We start from the raw sequence: 21,539 nt of genomic DNA, 5'->3' as shown, positions 1-21,539 counted from the left end.
TTTGTGAGTTGTGTCGCAGTTAAATCTGGCATTAAACTAGGACAGTATTTTAGAAAAAGGACATAGTACTGGCAATCAACGATGGGGATGGTCTCAAGTGACTTTGTTTTTTCAGGACCTGAACAACCCTGAACAACTTAATGTAATTGATGGAGCCACCAATTCTGCTCTCCAGGAGAAATTCTGTCTAGAATCGTCGTTCATCAATTTGTGAGTTCTTGGTTTATACAGCAGTATAGGGATTTGAAGAATCCAGCAAATACACCTCTGAATTATTAGAAGAAAAAAAAAATATTTAAAGTTTTGTTGTATCCTTGTCAAAGTCTAGATTTAAGTACAATTGCGATTCTTTGGCATGACCATAAACATCTTTTTCATGTTTGCAAGCCCTCCATCGTGGCTGAATCAAAACAATTAACAACAATTAAGTAAATTTAATCATTTTAAACTGCAATTTGTATGTACTCTGGTTTTCTTTGTCTGAGCTTAAAATTTATTTAGATGATCTGAAACATTGAAGTATGACAGAAAAGCAAAAACAGAATAAAACTATAACCGGGCAAATATTTTATCAGACTACAGTATATTTGGTATACTTTTTTCTTAAATTGCTTTTTTCCTCTGCATTTGGGTTAGGGGAACATAATGGTCCTTAGTGGCAATGAGAGCCGGCTGCTGTGTGGTTGGATTGTCCAACTAATCAGTAGAATTTGATACACATAGGATGTTGAGGATTGTGCACAATAATTTAGCTTGTATTGGAAACCTTAAATGCATGTGGACAGTGACAGAAACTGCAACACAGAGCTCAGACAGATGTTACTGGTTATAGGGGAAATTCCCAACACATTTTATGCATATGCTCATGTTCGGGTTGCGGAGTTATATGTCATGCGATCCCGGCTTGATGTTTTCAAAGCTCAAATGGCACTACAAGCTGTGGTGGATAAACTTGTATCATTTGAATATTAAAAATGGTCCATAATGGGGGAGTTTGTGGTTGCATCTTTATTGCTGAAATGATCTGGAAATGGCTATTGTCATCTCCACACACACACCTTAAAACATTAGAGTGCCAGGTAACAAGACAAACATATTTTCTATATTTTATATTTTTCCATTTCTACTCACGTCGCATAACTAAGGTTTCAGCCTCAACTACTTTAACCTCAGCAGTTGTACACCAGTCAGGCTGAAGTGAAGTAAATAAAACTAATTATTCTTTTATCATGGCACCTATTTTGTGAGTGGGACATATTTGGCAGCAATTTAATATTTTGTCCTCAGAAATGATGCGATAAAGCAGCAAAACTAGGCAAGCATAAGGATTTGAGACAGTTTCTCAAAGGCCAAATTGTGATGGCTAGACAACTATGTCAAAGCAAAGCTTTTGTCGGATTTTCCCACTCTGTACTGGTCAATATCTATCTGGTGAACTAGAAACAAGGTCATGAATGAAGGCTGACCTTTGTGGTCCGATTCAACAGACGAGTTACTCCATCTCAGATTGCCATAGAGGTTTATGTTGGTTATGATGGAAAGGTGTCAGAATACACAGTGTATCACAGTCCATTTCTTATGAGGCTGCAAAGCTGCAGATTAGTCAGGGCCCCCACGTTGACACCTGTCAATCCTGAAAACGTCAATACTAGGCACAAAAGCATCAGACCTTGACTACAGAGCAGTGGAAAACGGTGGCCTGATCTGATGAATCTTGTTTTTGTTGTTGTTTTAGATTAAATGAATGATGGGATGTATGCGAATCTCTTATCATCTGGAGATAGCAAGCCGGCGGAGGCAGTGTTATGCTTTGGGCAATGTTACCATAGGAAAACATAGGTCTTGGCATATATCCAACCACTACTTAAACCATTTCATGGAACAGATAATTAAAGGACTGTGGACTCATTCCGCTGGATATGTCACTATGCCCTAAAGCTAAAATGGCTCAATGGTTTGGACAAGGACAAATTTGAAATGTTGACTTGCTTCTGAATTCTCCACATCTTAGTTCAATCGAGCATCTGTGGGATGTGCCAGATAAATAAGTATTGAGGCATCAACTAGCTAACATCTTGGTGTCTGTTACAACAGGACACATTTTGGTGGCTAGTAAAGCCCAGGCCTTGATGGATCAGGGTTGTTTTGGACCAACTCTCAGATTCATGTTGTTATGCCTGCCTGTAAATCACCCGATTCCAACCACCTGCTGAGCAATGCAAGCCGACAGGGACAATATACTCCTAGTCGGAGGGTAGTGTCAAATCCATAGCAGAAACAGAAAACTGTGGGTTAGATCACAAGCAGAAGAAAAAATAAACCTTGTTGAAGTACAGTACAGGAGAGCTTTGCCGCTTTTTCTATTTTAGATAATTCCTCTCTCAGACGCCAAGGATATTCTGTTTAGAAATACCTTTATTCCTTCTTTTGGGTTCTTTTCCTCTTCTGAATAGACGGTGTATAAACCAGCACATTATCACCCCCTTTAAGAAGCTGAACTGAAACCTTTGTATCACCAAGTTGAATGCGGTTGTTCAGCTGAGCTAAAAATAGTAGGAACAGGGGCACATTCCCATTCAAAAGGTCCAAGCGGCTCATTTACATGGACACGGAGAGGTATGTCAAGACTTTTAGTTGTCATTTTCTCATGTCATTATGAGTTGTCAATCACAACATGCCTTGTTTCGATAGACCCACACTTCTGCAAGACTTTGCAGGCATGACTGGCTCACGCTGGACTGCTTCTTCTCCCTGTTTCTGATGTGACTTGTTGACTGCTAGTGGTCCATTCATGTTTTTTTTTACAGGTCAAACTTGCAGAAAGGTTGTTCTCCCAATTCATAAAAAACATTTTGTTCTGCTCTAAACTTGCCATCAGGCTTCGATTTTCCTAATTTTTTAATGGACTTCAAACCTTTTCACCGTGGCCAGCTGTTTGTTTTTTTTTTGTTTTTTTGTGTGTGTGTGTGTGTGTGTGTGTGTGGAAAAGAGAGCTGAGCCCTGCCTAAACAGGTAATGACAGGTAGAGGGGGCTGCAGTGGGTAAATTACATCAAGAACTATAATATTGCTTTCCTCACACACTGATATGAGCGAATTCTCCAACATTTCATGTTTTGTAGTGGATTCCATTTGTGAAATTGCACAATTCCATCCACTTTTACCACATTGCGGAACTCATACGACCCTACATTTCACAAGCATAGAGAATGGTAGCAATATATAGTTTTTTTTGTCATCTCCTTTTTGCTGAATAATTGTTACTTGTCATATATAAAATTATATATGTTTGAGACAGGAAGGCAGGAAAAGTTTCACCGAAGTAGCCAAAATGTGTTTATTTTCTTCCCATGTATCTACATACTCCTTATCTCCTTTAGCTGATAAGAAGTCTTCTTAAAGACTTCGTATGCATGCATCTTTGAGTGATGTCCACCTGAAACTGATGCGTCCGCCAGCATGGAACAGCTGAATGTAAATCTCTCAGTAAATCTCCTTCCAAGTGACCCTGATGGTTCCTAGTTTTAATTGAGCACACCTGCAAGGTTCTTCAGGATGTAGTTGCTTCACCGATCTCATTTTATTTTGTGGGTTTATACAAAAATAAGCGAGTCATTTTGCTTGACCTGTGTTACTAAATTTGTGGAGCAGCCAGAAGTTTATTTACTCATCTGATTTAATCTAAGGGATTTTGCCTGCCAGCATTTTCCATTTCACTTTCCTAAACTGTCTGTTTTCATTGTTGCACAGCTCCCAGCTGCAGCATAACAGCAAACATGTTTGCGTCTCTGAAAGTACAGGGGCTAAGAGTGCTGATCTCAAACTGCACATCTCATAATTTGTATCACATTTCAAGTTTCAGCAGATGTGCGGTGAAATGATAAAACACTGGAGTTTATTTATACCTGGAGGGAAGAGTTGGCAGAAGGAGGTAGGAGAAGTGCTGTCTGTAGATGTGTACTCGCTCTGTTCTCCATGCTGCCTAATCCCCATATCAAATTGTTTCCTGCACTCCACAGGAAGTTTCCTGCTTAAGGCCCCATCACCACTGCTAGGGCTTCTGGGAATGTGGGGGTGGTAGATGGGGGCAGTGTTGGAGGTTAGATTGAGGGGCTGTTGGACAGCTGTGGAGATGCAAAGCCATCGCATGAATTATGCTCAAACATCCCCCCTAAACTTAGACCGTTTTTAATACATATACAGTACCATGAAAAGTGTTTGATCCCTTATACATTTCTTCTGTTTCACTTTTTTTCACACTTAAATCTGTCAGATTCTCAAACAAACTTTAACATCAGAATATGATGAGATGAGGATAGAAAAAGGGTTATTTGATTTATTGAGGGGTAATTAAGGTATCAGGACAAACTTGGGCCTATGTGAATTGGTATTTGCCCCCCAAACCGTATGACTGGTTGTCCCACCCTTGAGGGCCACAAATGCCATTAAACATTCTCAAAAACAACTCTTTTACATCACTGTAGGGGGATTCTGACCTGCTCTTATTCACAGAATTGTTTTAATTCAGTGACCCCGGAGAACAAGCTGAAAAGCAGCCCCAAATCATGAAGCTATCGTTTGACTGACGGTATGATGTTCTTTTTCTGAACTGCTTTTTTAAGATTAACACCCAATGTAACAGAGAACACCTTCCAGAAAATACTACTTTTTTCTTACTAGACAACAGAATATTTCCCAAAAACTCTTCGAGATCATGGATCAGGATGTTTTCTGGCAAATGTGACACTGCTCTTCATGCTCAGCAGTGGTTTATAACTTGGAACTCTCCCATGAATGCAGTTTTTGCATGGTCTCTTTTGTTATTAAATCATGAATAGTGACTTTAACTGAGACAAATGAGGCCTACAGGTCTCTGGGTGATGGTCTGGGTTCATTGGTGACCTCCTGGATGAGTTATTAGCATGCTCCCAGAGTAATTTTGGAAGGCCTGCTAGTTCTGGGAAGATTTGCCACTGTCCCATGTTTACTTCTTTTGTGGATATTGGCTCTCACTGTGGCTTGCTGGTAACCCTTTCCAGACTGATGGATGTCAATAATTTATTTTTTTTGAACATGGTTTGTTGCTTTTTGAGATCTTTTGACCTACTTCAAGTTGTGAGACAGGTTCTGTTTAGGTAATTTCTAGATTTCAAAGGTCCGTTATCAGGCCTGGGTGTGGTGAATGAAGGTGAACCAAAACAATGTGGTTGATTAGCTTTTTATCCATTTGGTGAAATCATCATGTGAAAACTAAATTTGTATTTATAAAACTTGTTTAATCTGAATTATATGCGCAAAAAAACTAAAACTGAAGGAATCCACAGATAATTTTTTATGGCACTATATATTTTAGAGCACCCTCACAAAAACAATTTAGAATCTTTTGTTGACCGTTGTTATTAAAACAGCTCTCAGAAAACCTACACTTTTAAAGAATTATCTGATTGTCATCATTTTAACAATGCCACTCATTTTAAAATTTTCTATTCGGTTTGTTTGGTAATGCAATTAAATGTTATTCTTTCTGCTTGGCCCATTATTAGTATGTTTGGTAAGGAAACAATCACAAATTAGTTTATCTTGAAATAACATTAAATAACTCCTGATAAGAGATGCTGACAACAGAAATCAGCAATTTAAGGTACTTAGCTGATTTTCCACATTAACAAGAAGTCTTTGATTTTTATGTTTTATTTTTGGATACAGTAGTTCAGCAGACTTTGTAACAAGCAGCATACGGTTTAAGGGTCAGGCATTTTGTGCTGTTTAAAGTTGAAAATGGGGCTTGATTAAGTCCCCTTTTCCTCCAGTAACCCCTCTCTTTTCCTGTTTGCTCAGTCCCATAAGGAACAGCAAATCTGACTTAAAAGTATGTTTTTTAAATGAGACCTGGTTACATCAGGATGAATATATTGAGGAAAATCATTTTTGACATAATCCAAATGTCATGACCATACAGCAGGTGAGGGTTGGAGAATGGGCAGGACTATAGGTGAAGAGCTTTTCCTTTTTGGTTAACTACTTTCTCACCATCACAGATTGGTGCAGTGCTTCTAACAAAGCCCCAATCAATCTGTTAATTTTCTGCTTTTTTTCTGTCATCACTTTTGGAAAAAGGCACCCGCACTTCTCCACTCGGGCCACTGACCAATCTCTAACCCAGAGGGTTCTGTTTTAGCTTTTTTCAAATAAGCAAAAGCAGACCTAAAAGGTGTTTTTAGTTTGCAAAACTGATTGTTTCTGCCTGAAACTCTTGTGTGCGAGTCATTTTGGGTTTACCTTCTTAGAATTTAGCTTTAATTAGTCATTTGAGATGGTCTACGTTTTTGGCACTCTAGCGGTGACTCAGGTTTGCATCTCCAGGGGCGGCTTCTCATTAAATGAGTTTATTTGTGTATGCTAAATTGATATATTGGCGTTGTAACAGTAGCAAACATCAGTCAAGAAATTCTGCTTCAACATGTGCACTGTGAATGCCAGACCACAAGCTTCCCTCAGGGAGTGTTTCTATACATACTGTCTACATCCAGTTTAAGCTGTCTGGGTGTCTCTGCTATGCAGTAGGGCGCATTAACAACCCCAAATAAGAGATGTCATCATATTTCTGTGTTTATTTTAATGCATTTAAGTATACCCAGCAGTTGCATCAAGCAAGCAGGCATACTGACACCATATGACCTGAGATGACAGAGTCCCGAATTTCTCTCTGTTCTGTTTTTACAACACACTTTATATCTATTTCCAAATACATAAAGGAACGTTTTCCAGCTTCACTGGTTCTACTGTCTGAATATAAGCACTGGTCAGAGTGACCACAGTATTGCAATCACCATTTGCAAATTGGATCATAAAGTAACCAAATGTCCATGCATCTTTGAGAATCTGTGTCACAAAATGTTGCAGATCAGCTCAGAGTTCACCGAAATTAAGGAAATGGCCTCAGCAGTCTGCAGTAAGATAAGTCTAAGCAGATAAGGCTATATTGGGATTTATTGATTACTATCGCCTTCCGTGTGGAGGAACATTCTGCACTTATATGATCGATAATGACATAAATCAGCTGATGGAGGCTTGGGTGACTGAAGGCCAATGACCCTGGGAGGCGGGTCCCACTTTATATGTCTCTCCAGTAATCCCAGGAGGCGGTCAGAGGGGGAGGAGGAGGACAGGAAGTCTTGAACCTCACATTTTTACCCAGGAAATGGAGAAAATAAACAACTTATTTTATAAATAAACGAGGAGAGATTAAGCTGCTCAGCTGTCTAATAGACTGAAAACTGCCCTTGGTCTGAGATAACAGCAGGTTTCCTAAGGAGTCTTGACAAGCATGGAATTTATGCAATTTTTTTAAAAGATAAAAATCTCTATTTCCAAAACAAGCAGCTTTTATTATATATATTCAGATTAGAACCTTTGTTTTTAGTTTACCACATAAAAACTTTAGTTTTTGTCCAACTCATTGAGCATTTTGGTTTTTCTTACAAACACACAATTGTACACCCTATCAAAAACCAGAAAAAGACCATGCTACTTCTTATTTCACAACCATATATGTCTGGGTTTTTAACTGTACTTATGCTTCTTAAACTGTGATCGGCTTAGATGCCAAACATTCCTGTTTTGAAGTTTTATAAAATTTTAGGTACGCTGTGATATGAAGGATAATATTCTAGTTCAGAGTTTTCCAAGTATTAAAGATTTAAACTGTATCTAAGATTTTCCAGATGTCAAATAAAGACGACAACAAAAAAGAGATCCTTGACCCCTCTGCTGAATTGGAAGCCAGCTCTAGCATACGCTGTTTAATGATTTATAAAACAACTGATAATAAAACCCAGGTAGGCAAAGATTTCTTTCCAAATTTCCATAAAATCATAAAAACAAAGAAATATATACAAGTTTCACCACACAACATCTGACAAGATGCTAAAGAAGGTGCTGTTTATAACAATGTAGCTGTGGTAGCTGCTTGATGGGTGGAACATCAGCAAGAGAAAGAGCAGCCGTTCAGCAGATTTACAGATGGTTTTGATGTTTTTGCTTTTAACCATCTAAGACGTTGACCTATTGAACCTTTTGCCTTTACTCTGACCGGCACAAGCTGGCTGGCCGAGAGTCAGCCCGGCGTCGCCCTGTCACGTTTATTTTCAGTCGCCTGTTTGGCTGGCCATCCAAAGTGATAAAAAAGACTCGAGCTGTCCGCGGCTGCTCGCAGTGCATCAGTGTGCGTTCGCAGGTTGCGTGCTACGGAAGGGGTGGGGAGGGAAAACACGAGACGGCGGATATTTGTAGCACTTCTTTCAGTCCCCCCTGCCTGACCTTCTCCACCTAAGCATATGTGAGGGGCTTGCGAGTTGGCAGAGTTGCATGGTGATTGGAAGTTGGAAGTCACAGCCAGCAGTGTGTCTCTGAGCCAGTTACAGTAACCCTGCAATTATTGAGGAAGACTTGAGCTGAGAGGGATGCTGAGTTATTTACATTCTGTTTCTGCTCTTCTGCACAGGCACACTGTCTCTCAGTCACCTGTAAAAATGAAGAAACCAACCAGTGAGGATAAAGGGATGGGTGTGGATGAAGACCCAGATCTGATAGTAAAAGGTGAGTCTGAAAAATCCCTTTAGCCTTTAATCATCAATCAATCAGTGCATTCAGTTATTCATATAAGATGTACAATATGTGCAAAGGCATTATAATCAAAACTTTCATTTTTCCTACTTGTGTTACATTGATGCTATATGAATCATTTTGCATGTTGAACTAATAGAACCATTGACAAAATTATTGGAAAATTCCTGAAAGTTTTGATGAACTCTTATGTGTGTCCTTTTAAATTTCACAAATCAAAAAAACATCAACCCTAAATTGTTTTAAACACTGAAGAAACACCTTAATGTGCTAAATTATGATTTTTCTTGTAGTTAATTGTGGAACGTGTTTCATGATCCAGATTGTCTCTTATATTTATGTAAGGAGAGTTACTGGCATCAGTCTTTCATGTCTAGTACTTTTGAGTAATGATCTCATGAGATATTTCTGTGCAAATATGTTTTCTCTTTTACTTCTGCTAATAGGCAGCATTAAAATGCTGTTGCTTGCATGTGTTGTGTTTCCTGTTTGGAATAGTGACACAGTCACATTGCCTAATTCTGACTGCAGTTGCCATGCATCTCTGGCTTGCCCTCCTCACTATGCACCCTCTGTTTCTCAGGTTAGGTTTTCTGTGGAGCTATATTGCCTTGTAAGAGTATTCATGCCCCTTGAACGTTTTGACATTTACTCACCTTACAGATGCAAACATCGTAGTATTTTCTTGAGCTATTATGTGATAAACAAATACAAAGAAGTGCACAATTGTGAAGTGAAAGAAAAATACTTGTTTTTTTATAAATAAATATCTTTAAAATTTAATGTGTATATGAATTGATCCCCCTTTACTCTTGCCCCTCCTAAATGAAATCCTGTGCCACCCGTTGCCTTCAGACGTCACCTCATTAGTAAATAGAGAATGCAATGTTCTGGCCTACCATGTGTTACCACCATGGTGACACATGGTAATGGCAGCATCATGCTTTGGAAATACTTTTCTGCTGCCAGGATAGGGAAGCTGGTCAGAGATGAAGGGGAAAATAGATGGAGCTAAATACATACTATTTTAGGCTGTAAAGAGATTAAAACTAGGACAAAGGTTTATAAGCGGCAGGAATGAAACCAGATGCAAAACGAGCCGGTATTTTCCAAATATCCTTGCATAATTAAGCCTGGACTTGTTTTCACATAGACTGGACTCAGGTTTCGGTTTCTGGTACATTCTTGATTAAAATGTGTTTGGTCTTCGTTTAGTGAAGTGACTCGCAAACTGGCATACGGGGCAACCGGTGAAATCCCCGGTGGACCGCTGGCTTAGTGGGATGGTGGTTCACCTTAGCCCATGAAATGAACCAGCGTTATTTATAAATATATATATATATATACACAATAAAATACATTGAGGCTTGTGGTTTTAACTTGATAAAATGTGAAAACGTTCAAAGAGTTTGAATACTTTTGCAAGGCACAGTGTTTTCCTGCAACACTGTCATTATTTCCAAGATTCCAATCGTTGCACCACCACTTGATCAGAAATCACTAGACTGCATCAGTACACACATCTCACAATGAAGGACACCTGAGGGTGTTTGATAATCTCTCTCATTTTTCTCCATGTGACTTTGAAGAATGCCTCCATTAGTGCATTTCTCTTCCTGCACATGTTTGTTTCTCTTTTTTTCCAGCTAGACATCCTGAGGGTACATTGGGCAAAAATTGCCCCAGTATCTTAAATAGGTCACCGCCAATGCAGATATAGACTTATGGTGTGAGGATGAATTGTAAAACCCATGGAGTGGTGACAGAAAGAGATGTTGACATTGGTTTATTGACATACCTTTGTTGATTTTCGGTTAAAATTACTTCTCACATGATGCATGGCTTTACATGCTCTAGTAAACTGCAACTTAGCTGTTTGGATGTGCCTGATCCAAAAGGAGAGAAAAGGTTATGCAAGTTTATTTTTGCACAAACGTGAAGTTCATCCTGTCATTTACACATTTCAAAAACTTCACTGTCAGTTAATAGTATGGGATTTTATTTGGGTAGAACTTTGGCAAGTCAGAAGCCTTTACCTCTGATTTAGCTTTAAAAAAGCAACATGTTTTCCTTTGCTTTAATCAAATACAAAGAAACTAGCAGAGTTGTTTCTTTTCCCCCCTAAATGTATTTTCCTGTAACGTTATGCATGGAATAAAAATCCAGTATTCTGAAAGCAGCTGGAGGCTTGCAGAAAAAAAAAATAGAAATACACAAAGGGAGATTGTTTTCTCAATCCATGTTTGAGGGGGCAGGGCACTAAGAGGTCAGAGGTCACAAATGAAACAAATTAAGGGCGAGCCGTGGCCCCCAGGGGAAACATTAGCAGGCTACAGAGATGGGATCCAGATGGAAGAGCCTGAGAGGGTTATACATAAGGGGATCTGAGGACTCTTCTGCTCATTTCTGCCTTTCTCTGCTTTTTTTTCTTATCACACCAGTTAAAGTTGCTAAAAAGCACTGCATCTGTGGGACATCCTGTCTCTGTGATGAAGGTGTCAGCAGAGCAGTCATGCCCTTCTCTCCATGCTCTTGCCCAGACAGGTCGTCTGTCTCAGCCGTTCCACATCCAGCCTGTTGGCAAGCTCAGCCCTGCTTTAGCTAATGATTTTTATTTATCTATTTCATGCCGGGATTTGATTTGCACCCCATCTGATGTGGTGTAAAGTACCTCCTAAGTTTTTTTTTTTTTTTACTTGAGCTTTATTTGGTGCTTTAACACAGGTTCTAAACCACCACTTACAGCATAAGGAGGTGTCCTCAAACAGTAATCTTAGTATACACCCCCTGACTCACAGTTCTCTCTTGAGCTTCATTTTTGAGCAGCAGCAAAGCAGGGGGATTTTTGTACTTTGGGGCAAGGTTAAAAAGGAAATATGAAGAGAGCAAGTACAGAAGGAAGAAAGATGCCGGCTAAATAAACGCCGGCTGACAGGTGGCACATAGCTTACTGACTGCAGAGGAAGTTGTGATGCTGATCGTGGCGTCATTAGTTTTCACAGGATTGGAGGCTGACGGTCTACTTCCTAATTGTTCCTTTTAAAAGTACTCCCAACATGGGGTGCATGAGCCTGGTGCTCTCACATAAAGTCCCCATGTATTTATTCCGCTGCCATTATTAAACGGCACCTAGAACTGCACCAGGTGGCCTACGACAACTCTCTGTGCTCTCGACAGCTCTCTGTATAAACTTTGAGCACCACCCAAACCGCTACCAGAACTCTTCAGTCCTCCTCTGTTTGTCTACAGGCAGTATTTGAATCGGGATCTGCCAGGATTACTTATTTATCTGCTCTCAGATTAAGTACTTATTAAGAATGATTTGCACACATAGTCTAAGGGAGAAGTTCACTGTGAACAGTGGTTCTGTTTTGTTGCAGCCTCAGAAAATCCTCAGAGCTTTTGGAGCTCAACAGTATTGCATTGTAGAGACAGGCCTGGCAAGTACAGAAGGCATGACTGCAGTAGTCTCTTTGTCTCCCTCCCTGTCACTCTGCCACAGTAACACTCTCTCCTCTCGCTCTGTCAGCATCAAAAGTGGTAATTATGTTGGCTGCATGCAACAGTTAATGTCTATGCTATTAGTTGCTTGTATTTGTACCCCCTTGTACGGTTGTTCTGAAGCTTTTAATAACAGTAACTAAGTTTTCCTCTTCTCACTACACTGACAAACATTTTAAAATAGAATATCATAGAAAAGTACAACGCACATCAACATCGTCAGACGCGTGTTATTTTCTGCCAAATCACTCCACACCAGTTGCATCTGGTTGGTGGCCGACGCTCCAAGACATGCTCCCGAACTTGTTGCTTTGAGGAGTGTCGAAGTTCTTGATAAAACTCCTCAATGCTGGAGTCCAGTATCATGTCCTGTATCATTGCACCTCAGTGCAACATGTCTGTGTTTTAAAGATGCCAGTTTATGTGTGTCAGTTGATGAGACGAGATGCCACATCCTGATATGTGTTCTGCTTTAAATAATTTCTGCAATTCAATTCAAACAGTAAAACTCATTTAGATTTATTAAACACTATGGATCATGTCTGTGGTTATCCCTGTTGCTTAGCCAACTTTTTCCTTTACACTTTTTGGTAACTTTCCATTAACTTTCTATCAACATGCCTGCATACAGCACTCTGAGAACACTTAGCTTCTTAAGCAGTGACCTTTTTTGGGTTACACAAAAAAATTGACTGTTTGCTGCAGTCTTTCCCATGATGGTGTAGGTCATAACATAACATTTCAGACTTCAAAATATATTTGTAATTTTCTTTATGTTATCAAATTTTCTGAAAAAATAGATTTTTACGGTTTTGACTGGAATCCATAATCATAAAAAAATCATATTAAAATCCCATGAGGTTTGAATTTGAAGTGAAAAACTTAGGTGTTTCTCTCCAATACTGACCTCAATATCCAATATGGGTGCCATAGTAAAAAAAAAAAAAAGTCTTACTTTTTGACAATTTTTATCTAAATAATTTTCACACACACTATTGTAGAGTGAACATGTAAATACAGTTTTTGAAAATACAAAATCCTGAGAAATACATTATTAGCTTTATAGTTTGCTGTTTTTTTACTTGAAACTGAAACGCGTGTGAGCTGGGAAGTTCCAACTTTAGCGGTTAATGTTCTAGGTTCACAATTGTCCACTTTAGTTTGCATATGGAGTACTCAAAACCTTCTCCACTGCACTTCCCTTTTTAAGAAATGTCTAGGAGCAAAAGTCAACATGTTTGAACAACTTATCTTTGACTCTGGGTGTTTAATAGCTTTTCGTAACAGATATTACCTGTAATTTGTTTGGATTTTCTTAGCAAATAATTGATACCAAGGTCTCTTCTAAAGACTACTTAAAGGCAGCCCAAGTACTTGTATAAGTTGTATTATAGTCTGAGATCTACGGTCAGAGTATTTACCCTTCATTTAAAAAAATCTGATCTTTTTGAATATTTGGGAGTGTTTGCATAGTTTTGTAAATGTGCTCTGTCACTCGTAAAGTAATGAAATATAAAAAACCAGTAACTTGGACTCAACTAGGACTGTGTCCTGCTGGCAGATCTTCTAATTATTTTCTTGATAAATTGTTTTCTGAGGTTTTGAAGTTGTCAAATAATGCTGGTGTTTCCTGTCAAAAAAGGTTGGCTGTTGCGGGAGGTTGCTGGCAGCTGGATAAAGCATCGACGTTACTGGTTTGTGCTGAGCCACGATTCCCTCGACTATTACACCGGGCCGGAGAAAGGCGCTCGGAGACTGGGCACACTGGTCCTCACCAGTCTCTGCTCCGTCATTTGGCCAGACAAGCAGACATACAAAGAAGCAGGTGAGCTCAGAAAACCTCATACTTGGAAAGCGCACAGAAAAAACCAGAAGCAGACCCGTATGGTTTCCAAGAATGTATGTAAAGTTTAGCCAGACCTGCTTTAACTCCTTACTGGGAATCATTAGACGGAGTTTTTCCTTGTTTCTTTTAAAGGTTAAATCTTGTTATTTATTTTTCCTTCCCATGTGTGACACATACATGTACTATTGGGAAGTCCCTGTTACATTTTCTTCCAAAACATGACTCAAGGCTGAATTAGAAGCCTTGATGTACCCCTTCCCTTTTTTAGATGAGCAAAACAAAAGATTTATAGATTTGCCAAAAAAAGTCTTTGTTGTGTGACACAGGGATGACCCTACTCGTGTCGCCCTCAAAGTCAGCTCATCGGCAGAGGAGGTTCTGTCCTGCTGATTTAACCAAAACCACTTAAAACACCTTGAACTGTTCTCTAAATCCAGGCCAAGACGTAACTCTTGCTAAATCATTACACCCAGGGACTTTTTTGGACAGAAGTGCATTTTCAACAGCGACTTTAGATCTGTTTCCTCTAAGCCACTGATAAATTTGTCACAAATGAGTTGCATGAAATCTTTACTTCCTCTATTGATTTTTCTTTGTTTTTTTACAGAGGGACTGTAGTTCGCTATTAGGACTTCTGGCATTATTAACCCTTATCAGTAGAAGTAATTTAAAGGCACCAAACCTAAGAAAATAAAAAGCGTCACACCAGCATGTTCAAAGCTTTTCAGTTTTTAATAAAACTCTCAATTTTTGGTCTGTACTTTATCTAGAAGCTAACCAAAGAAGGATTTGGTACCAAGACGCATACCAGGGTAGCCTGTAATGGCTGTGTAGCTGAGGATCAGCTACACAGCCATTACAGGGCTATATTTAATACTTCCTCTGAGCATGTAGGAAGATTCTTCTTTTTTGAATTGAATTTCGTTGCCTGTTCTCCAAGGGCAGACTTACAGCAGAATAGCTCTTCTTGTTTTGTTTTGGTGTGGGCTGAGGTTTTGCTCAGTCTGACCTTTGATCCTCAGTGAATCTGAGAGGTAATCAGGGAAAGAGAGAAAGAAAGTCTAGGTGTCACTGTGTAGCGCCACTTCCTTTTTACTTAAATTACACTGAAATATCAGGTTCGGGTTGGACTTGTCATTTATTATTTTTTAGGTTACTGGAGCATTACTGTTTATGGACGGAAGCACTGCTACAGGCTGTACACCAAGCATTTCAATGAAGCTGTGCACTGGGCCTGCGCCATCCAGAAAATCATTGATACCAAATCACCGGTGGAAACTCCGACACAGCTTTTGATTCGAGACATCGAGGTGGGTAGCATGAAAGAAAAAATAAACACACGTAAGCATGCACACAATTGCTGCCAAACTACTTGTGATAAGAGCCACCAAACACAAACAGCCATCGGACTGCTCATTATTCACCTCTCTGTGTTATCATGGAAACCACACGGCCACGGCGTTCTGGGAGTCCAAAGTTTACTCTAGAAGCATTTTTCTCTTTTCAATGAACTCTTTTTCTGTCATCAAACCAGAACAGGATACAAAAACAGAAAGCTGGTTTGAAGATGGAGGAATTTCCAGGTATTTAACCTTAAATTTCCATGCACAGAGTCCAATTTATATACATTTTGCATTGAGTTGCAGGAGAACAAATTGTGCTGTGCTCTCATTCAGCAGAGAAGGGACTTTCTTGCATCAGTCCATCCTTGGGGGTTAAAAAAGGGGCAGGTTTTGGCAAAGGAGGTGGATGAGGGCCAGGCAAGAAGCACTGGGTCCAGATAAGCAGCCTTTCGCATGGCCTCTTGTCCCCGTAATCTCCCAACGAGAGTCTCTAATCTTCAAGAAAGTGGTTAATCTACTTGCCTCTGTCTATCACTGTGTGCTCAGCTAGAACGGTCCGAGCTTATATATGGAAGAAAGAAGAGGGCTCTCTTTAAAGGGCTCCTCCATCATTTTTTTTAGCAGACTGAAAGGAGAGCAGGAATGAAAGATGAGAAAAATTAAAATGATCAGAAAAATGTTTGAAGCACAAGCAATGTAGCCATAAGGAAATGTGTTACAGGATTGAAAAAACAGAGTCAAGAAGAGAAAATAACACCATTTAAAAAAAATTACTTCATAGTCATTCACATTCGATTGTCTTAATGTCTAAATTACATTTAGGACGAAAAAGGAATCAAAGGATTTTGTTTACGTTGGACCAATCTGCATTCTCCCAGGAACTGGCAGTGTTTTAGGTCTGTGTTTGCCTGTGATAGATGGTAAAACTCTAAATATCTAAAGTGCCACTTCTTGTCCAAACTGGTTTCTAACCCTAAAGACCAATTGCTGAGCCCAAACCTGTTAATCCACCTACCAGGTTGTAGGTGACACTTTTTCACATTTTGTCGCATTTCAATCACAAGCTTCAGAGTGTTTTATAGACCAACACAAAGCTGTATACAGTTGTAAAATGAAAGGAAAATGATTCCTTTCTAAAATTATACATTTGAGATCTTTTTCAAAAACTTTTCACCCAGTTCTAATAACACAGTTTGAATTTTTGCAATGTGAGGAAAATGTGAAAACGTTCAAGAGGAATTATTAATTTTTGAAGAATCTCACCTAGTTTTCTCAAGACTCAAGAGTATTTTCTTATATTTTAAATAAATGAGAGTTATGGCATTTATAAACTGTAAATTTTTGGAGCTAACTTTAGCATTATCATCTGTATTTTCTTTGAAATACAGCTGAGTTGCTGCATCCAACCAAGGACAACCACAGAGCAGCATCTTATTCCCACCGTATAAACAGAAGACTGTGTTAACTTTGCCACACTGAGGGCAAAGCTGACTCGTTTCACTGCGAGACAGACTTAGAGAGAGAGAGAGATAGAAAAAAAAGGAGCGATTGGAGGAGTTGCAGAGTCAAGTGAAAGCCAGAGCCGTTGCAAAGTTACTAATGAGCAACAGGTGCTTGGAGGCAGTAGCGTGGAAGCCATCTGTACTGCTGGAAGGCATCTATCCACATACACAGTGAAAGACAGAAATGCACGCACAGTCAACCCATTGACACCGAAGGATAAAGTATAACGTGTCAGTCATGCAAGTGTGCTGTGCTGGGTCATCACTTGACCTTCCTGTTGCTTTGAAAGCTGCCAGAGCCGAATTGTGACCCCGGTCAGATCGACCTTGGTCACCCCAGACGGACGAAAACACACACTAAATCACAGATGCCAACAGCCCTCCCGACTGATTTTAGGGCCACAGAATGAATATGATTTTGTACATTATCAATTTTTTTGTATTCACACAGGAGAATAAGTTCAATCCAGAGGTGGTGGAACACATCTACCGACACAACACCATCCTTAAATACACCCAGGGCCCTCTGCATGCTCCTCTGCTTCCTTTCCCTTATGGCAATCTGGAGCACACATGTGAGTTCTTAAGATTTTTTATGCTAAACATAACAAAAACTATATGTGAAGTTCTATTTTAGCATCTGTACCGTGCCATCTTATCTATTCAGACCACAATGGGAAGGGCTATGGCTCAGTGCGTGAGGAAGCCGTGAAGCTCTTCAACTGCCTGCAGCAGTTGGAGTTGGCGCGGGAGCCGGTTCCCATCATCCAGGGCGTGCTGCAGACCTGCCTGGACCTGCGGCCCCTCCGTGATGAGGTCTACTGTCAGCTTGTGAAGCAGACCAGCCACACGCCTTCCCCGAACACCGCTGCGCATCTCCGTTACTGGCAGCTCCTCACCTGCATGAGCTGCACTTTCCTGCCAGGGTCCGTCGTGCTCAAATACCTGCGGTTCCACCTCAAGAGGTGAGAACTACCCAAACACCTGCTCAAGTAGATGGAATATGCAAGGGCTGGGATGAAATATACAGGTCCTTCTCAAAATATTAGCATATTGTGATAAAGTTCATTATTTTCCATAATGTCATGATGTAAATTTAACATTCATATATTTTAGATTCATTGCACACTAACTGAAATATTTCAGGTCTTTTATTGTCTTAATACGGATAATTTTGGCATACAGCTCATGAAAACCCAAAATTCCTATCTCACAAAATTAGCATATTTCATCCGACCAATAAAAGAAAAGTGTTTTTAATGCAAAAAATGTCAACCATCAAATAATCATGTACAGTTATGCACTCAATACTTGGTCGGGAATCCTTTGGCAGAAATGACTGCTTCAATGCGGCGTGGCATGGAGGCAATCAGCCTGTGGCACTGCTGAGGTCTTATGGAGGCCCAGGATGCTTCGATAGCGGCCTTTAGCTCATCCAGAGTGTTGGGTCTTGAGTCTCTCAACGTTCTCTTCACAATATCCCACAGATTCTCTATGGGGTTCAGGTCAGGAGAGTTGGCAGGCCAATTGAGCACAGTGATACCATGGTCAGTAAACCATTTACCAGTGGTTTTGGCACTGTGAGCAGGTGCCAGGTCATGCTGAAAAATGAAATCTTCACCTCCATAAAGCTTTTCAGCAGATGGAAGCATGAAGTGCTCCAAAATCTCCTGATAGCTAGCTGCATTGACCCTGCTCTTGATAAAACACAGTGGACCAACACCAGCAGCTGACACGGCACCCCAGACCATCACTGACTGTGGGTACTTGAAACTGGACTTCTGGCATTTCCTTCTCCCCAGTCTTCCTCCAGACTCTGGCACCTTGATTTCCGAATGACATGCAGAATTTGCTTTCATCCGAAAAAAGTACTTTGGACCACTGAGCAACAGTCCAGTGCTGCTTCTCTGTAGCCCAGGTCAGGCGCTTCTGCCGCGGTTTCTGGTTCAAAAGTGGCTTGACCTGGGGAATGCAGCACCTGTAGCCCATTTCCTGCACACGCCTGTGCACGGTGGCTCTGGATGTTTCTACTCCAGACTCAGTCCACTGCTTCCGCAGGTCCCCCAAGGTCTGGAATCGGCCCTTCTCCACAATCTTCCTCAGGGTCCGGTCACCTCTTCTCGTTGTGCAGCGTTTTCTGCCACACTTTTTCCTTCCCACAGACTTCCCACTGAGGTGCCTTGATACAGCACTCTGGGAACAGCCTATTCGTTCAGAAATTTCTTTCTGTGTCTTACCCTCTTGCTTGAAGGTGTCAATAGTGGCCTTCTGGACAGCAGTCAGGTCGGCAGTCTTACCCATGATTGGGGTTTTGAGTGATGAACCAGGCTGGGAGTTTTAAAGGCCTCAGGAATCTTTTGCAGGTGTTTAGAGTTAACTCGTTGATTCAGATGATTAGGTTCATAGCTCATTTAGAGACCCTTTTAATGATATGCTAATTTTGTGAGATAGGAATTTTGGGTTTTCATGAGCTGTATGCCAAAATCATCCGTATTAAGACAATAAAAGACCTGAAATATTTCAGTTAGTGTGCAATGAATCTAAAATATATGAATGTTACATTTTCATCATTACATTATGGAAAATAATGAACTTTATCACAATATGCTAATATTTTGAGAAGGACCTGTATGTGGTATTATGAGCTGAGTCAAATACTACAGTTTCATTGTACTGATACAAAATAAAAATGTATACCATGATCTAATTACTTTTACTCAAAAACATATGCAAAACATTACTCCTACTGATGCAAAAATAATCTAAATGAATAAATATTACATAAATAATAATGTTATGATTTAAAATAAACACCCACTAAATGTAACAGTTTCAAGTGACTTTTGTGCACAATATTATCCTTTTTTATGTTCTGTTATTTACTGATCTACACAAGTAAAACAAGTTGAGATTATCTGGCTGTTAGTCAGGCTATCTGCTCGTTTAGCAAGCCTGCAGTTTTGTCTTTCTTGTAAGCAAATTAAAAAGTGTACAGTAGTAGCCCCTTTTCAGCCAGCTGACCAGCAGTGTGCAGCAACACACTGGTGTGGGGCAGTGTAGCTTTACTCTGAGTTCTCTTTGTGCTTGGAAGTCATACTTTGCAAATTCCCAGTTGAAATTCCTCTGAAGTCAGAATCTTTGACTGGGAAGGCTGGAGCTCGCCAAGCAGCTTCAAGTCTCGTATCCAATTATGGTGGCTGTACCAAATATAAGAAATAGTTACAGTATTTATTAGCACTTCTGATAGCTTTTATTTCTGTAAAATATCTATTTGTGAACATGTTGCTTTTGTGTTCGAATGCATAAAATGTTTACTTGCTGGTTTCAAATTTTCCTACTTGCAGCTAGAACTCTCTCAACTCTGCCGTGAAGTCATTCCAAGCTCTGACTTTCAAAACAACTCCAATGCAGCATATATGGTCCATGGAACTGGAAAAAAACACTGGCACTTTTTTTGGCATCTCATTAGAATGATTCCAGACCATAGAAAATTTTAAAGAAAATTTTCAGCGGATTTAAAACCAAGCTGTTTAAAACCTTACCATGGACTGGCCTGTGTCTAATTGTAAATGACTGTCATGATACTCTTTTTTTTTATTTTTATCTAAAACTTGGGATTTTTTTTCCTGCTTATGTAACTTGTTACAAGTGATGTTTTCAGGGTGGATTTGTCATGATAAATATAGATCCAATAAATCCTACTCACTGTGGAGAAACCACCTTTCATCTTCTTGTTGCATTTACAAGCAGACAATGAGGGACTTTTTAATTTATTTTTCTGACTCATCTCGGAGAAAATGTTTGCTTCTGGAGGACAGGTGGAAAACACAAGAGAATGCTGTCCCACGCTGACGATTTGAGGGAATTGAGTGTAGTTGTCAGATTTTACATTAGACTCAGCAGATTCAGAGCGAATGTGACATCAGGCCAGGAGTTGGTTGCCGGTGTAGGGGAGGAGCCTGCGATGCAGAACAGGTTCGGCTGGAAGTTGAAGGTGACAGTAGTGGCTGGGAGAACATGGAGTCTAGACGTTGGACAAAAAGCAGGCGCCAGTATCCCTAACCACTAGTTTAGATATAGTAGCATGATATGCTGTCACATTGTTAACATGCTCCCAAGGACAGAAACAGTGTTCGAGGGCTGGATTTGCAGGTCTGAATTAACCCCTCTGTCAAGTCTACTTATCTAAGCTGTTAGCAGTGCTGAGCGTCCTGCTCTAGACTTTCCAACACCATGCCATCAAACCACCACCGTTTTCTATGTGTGTTTCTACACTGGGAATTGCCCTCTAGCTAATGGAACAGTTGCATGCAATGACAATTTATAATAACACTGTGGAACTCGCTGGCTCTGTGTTTTGATACGTCTCACTGTCGCTCTCACGCACTTTCTCTCTGAGTGGATCAGCACTGAGGCTGCAGCTGGGCAGGAGCTGAGTCTGGAGCCCGGCACTGGAGCCAAAAAACACTCCTCCTTCCCTCCCCCGGTGCCCTGAGAAACCCCCAGGGAATGTCTGCTGTCAGAGGGAATAGGCCAGGAGAAAGAAAGCAGAGCAGGGGGCGGCAAGAAAGCAGGAAGCTGCAGAAAGGGCCAAAGAGACGAGAGGAGAATATAGGAAGGATCACAGCGGCTCAATGGAACATTCCTGATTATGTTTCAGCAGGACAAATCCCACCCTGTGGCCATATAGTTATGAGATGGCAAGACATTTGAGTAAATGAGT

General features: G+C 40.2%; 1 protein-coding gene across 3 annotated transcripts in view; it reads left to right on the top strand.

The window, feature by feature from the left end:
• LOC124862730 (unconventional myosin-X-like) overlaps window positions 1-21,539 on the top strand; it is a 49,608-nt gene that overhangs the window by 20,841 nt on the left and 7,228 nt on the right. For all 3 annotated transcript variants that reach the window (XM_047356810.1, XM_047356811.1, XM_047356809.1), the window contains 5 exons: window positions 8,503-8,597; window positions 13,768-13,950; window positions 15,124-15,281; window positions 17,268-17,391; window positions 17,484-17,781. In XM_047356810.1, the coding sequence (XP_047212766.1) occupies window positions 8,503-8,597; window positions 13,768-13,950; window positions 15,124-15,281; window positions 17,268-17,391; window positions 17,484-17,781 (858 nt within the window). The remainder of the gene's footprint in view (window positions 1-8,502; window positions 8,598-13,767; window positions 13,951-15,123; window positions 15,282-17,267; window positions 17,392-17,483; window positions 17,782-21,539) is intronic.

The sequence above is a fragment of the Girardinichthys multiradiatus genome, chromosome X (genome assembly GCF_021462225.1).
Source record: "Girardinichthys multiradiatus isolate DD_20200921_A chromosome X, DD_fGirMul_XY1, whole genome shotgun sequence".
NCBI lineage: Eukaryota > Metazoa > Chordata > Actinopteri > Cyprinodontiformes > Goodeidae > Girardinichthys > Girardinichthys multiradiatus.
This window is presented reverse-complemented; position numbering and strand designations above follow the sequence as displayed.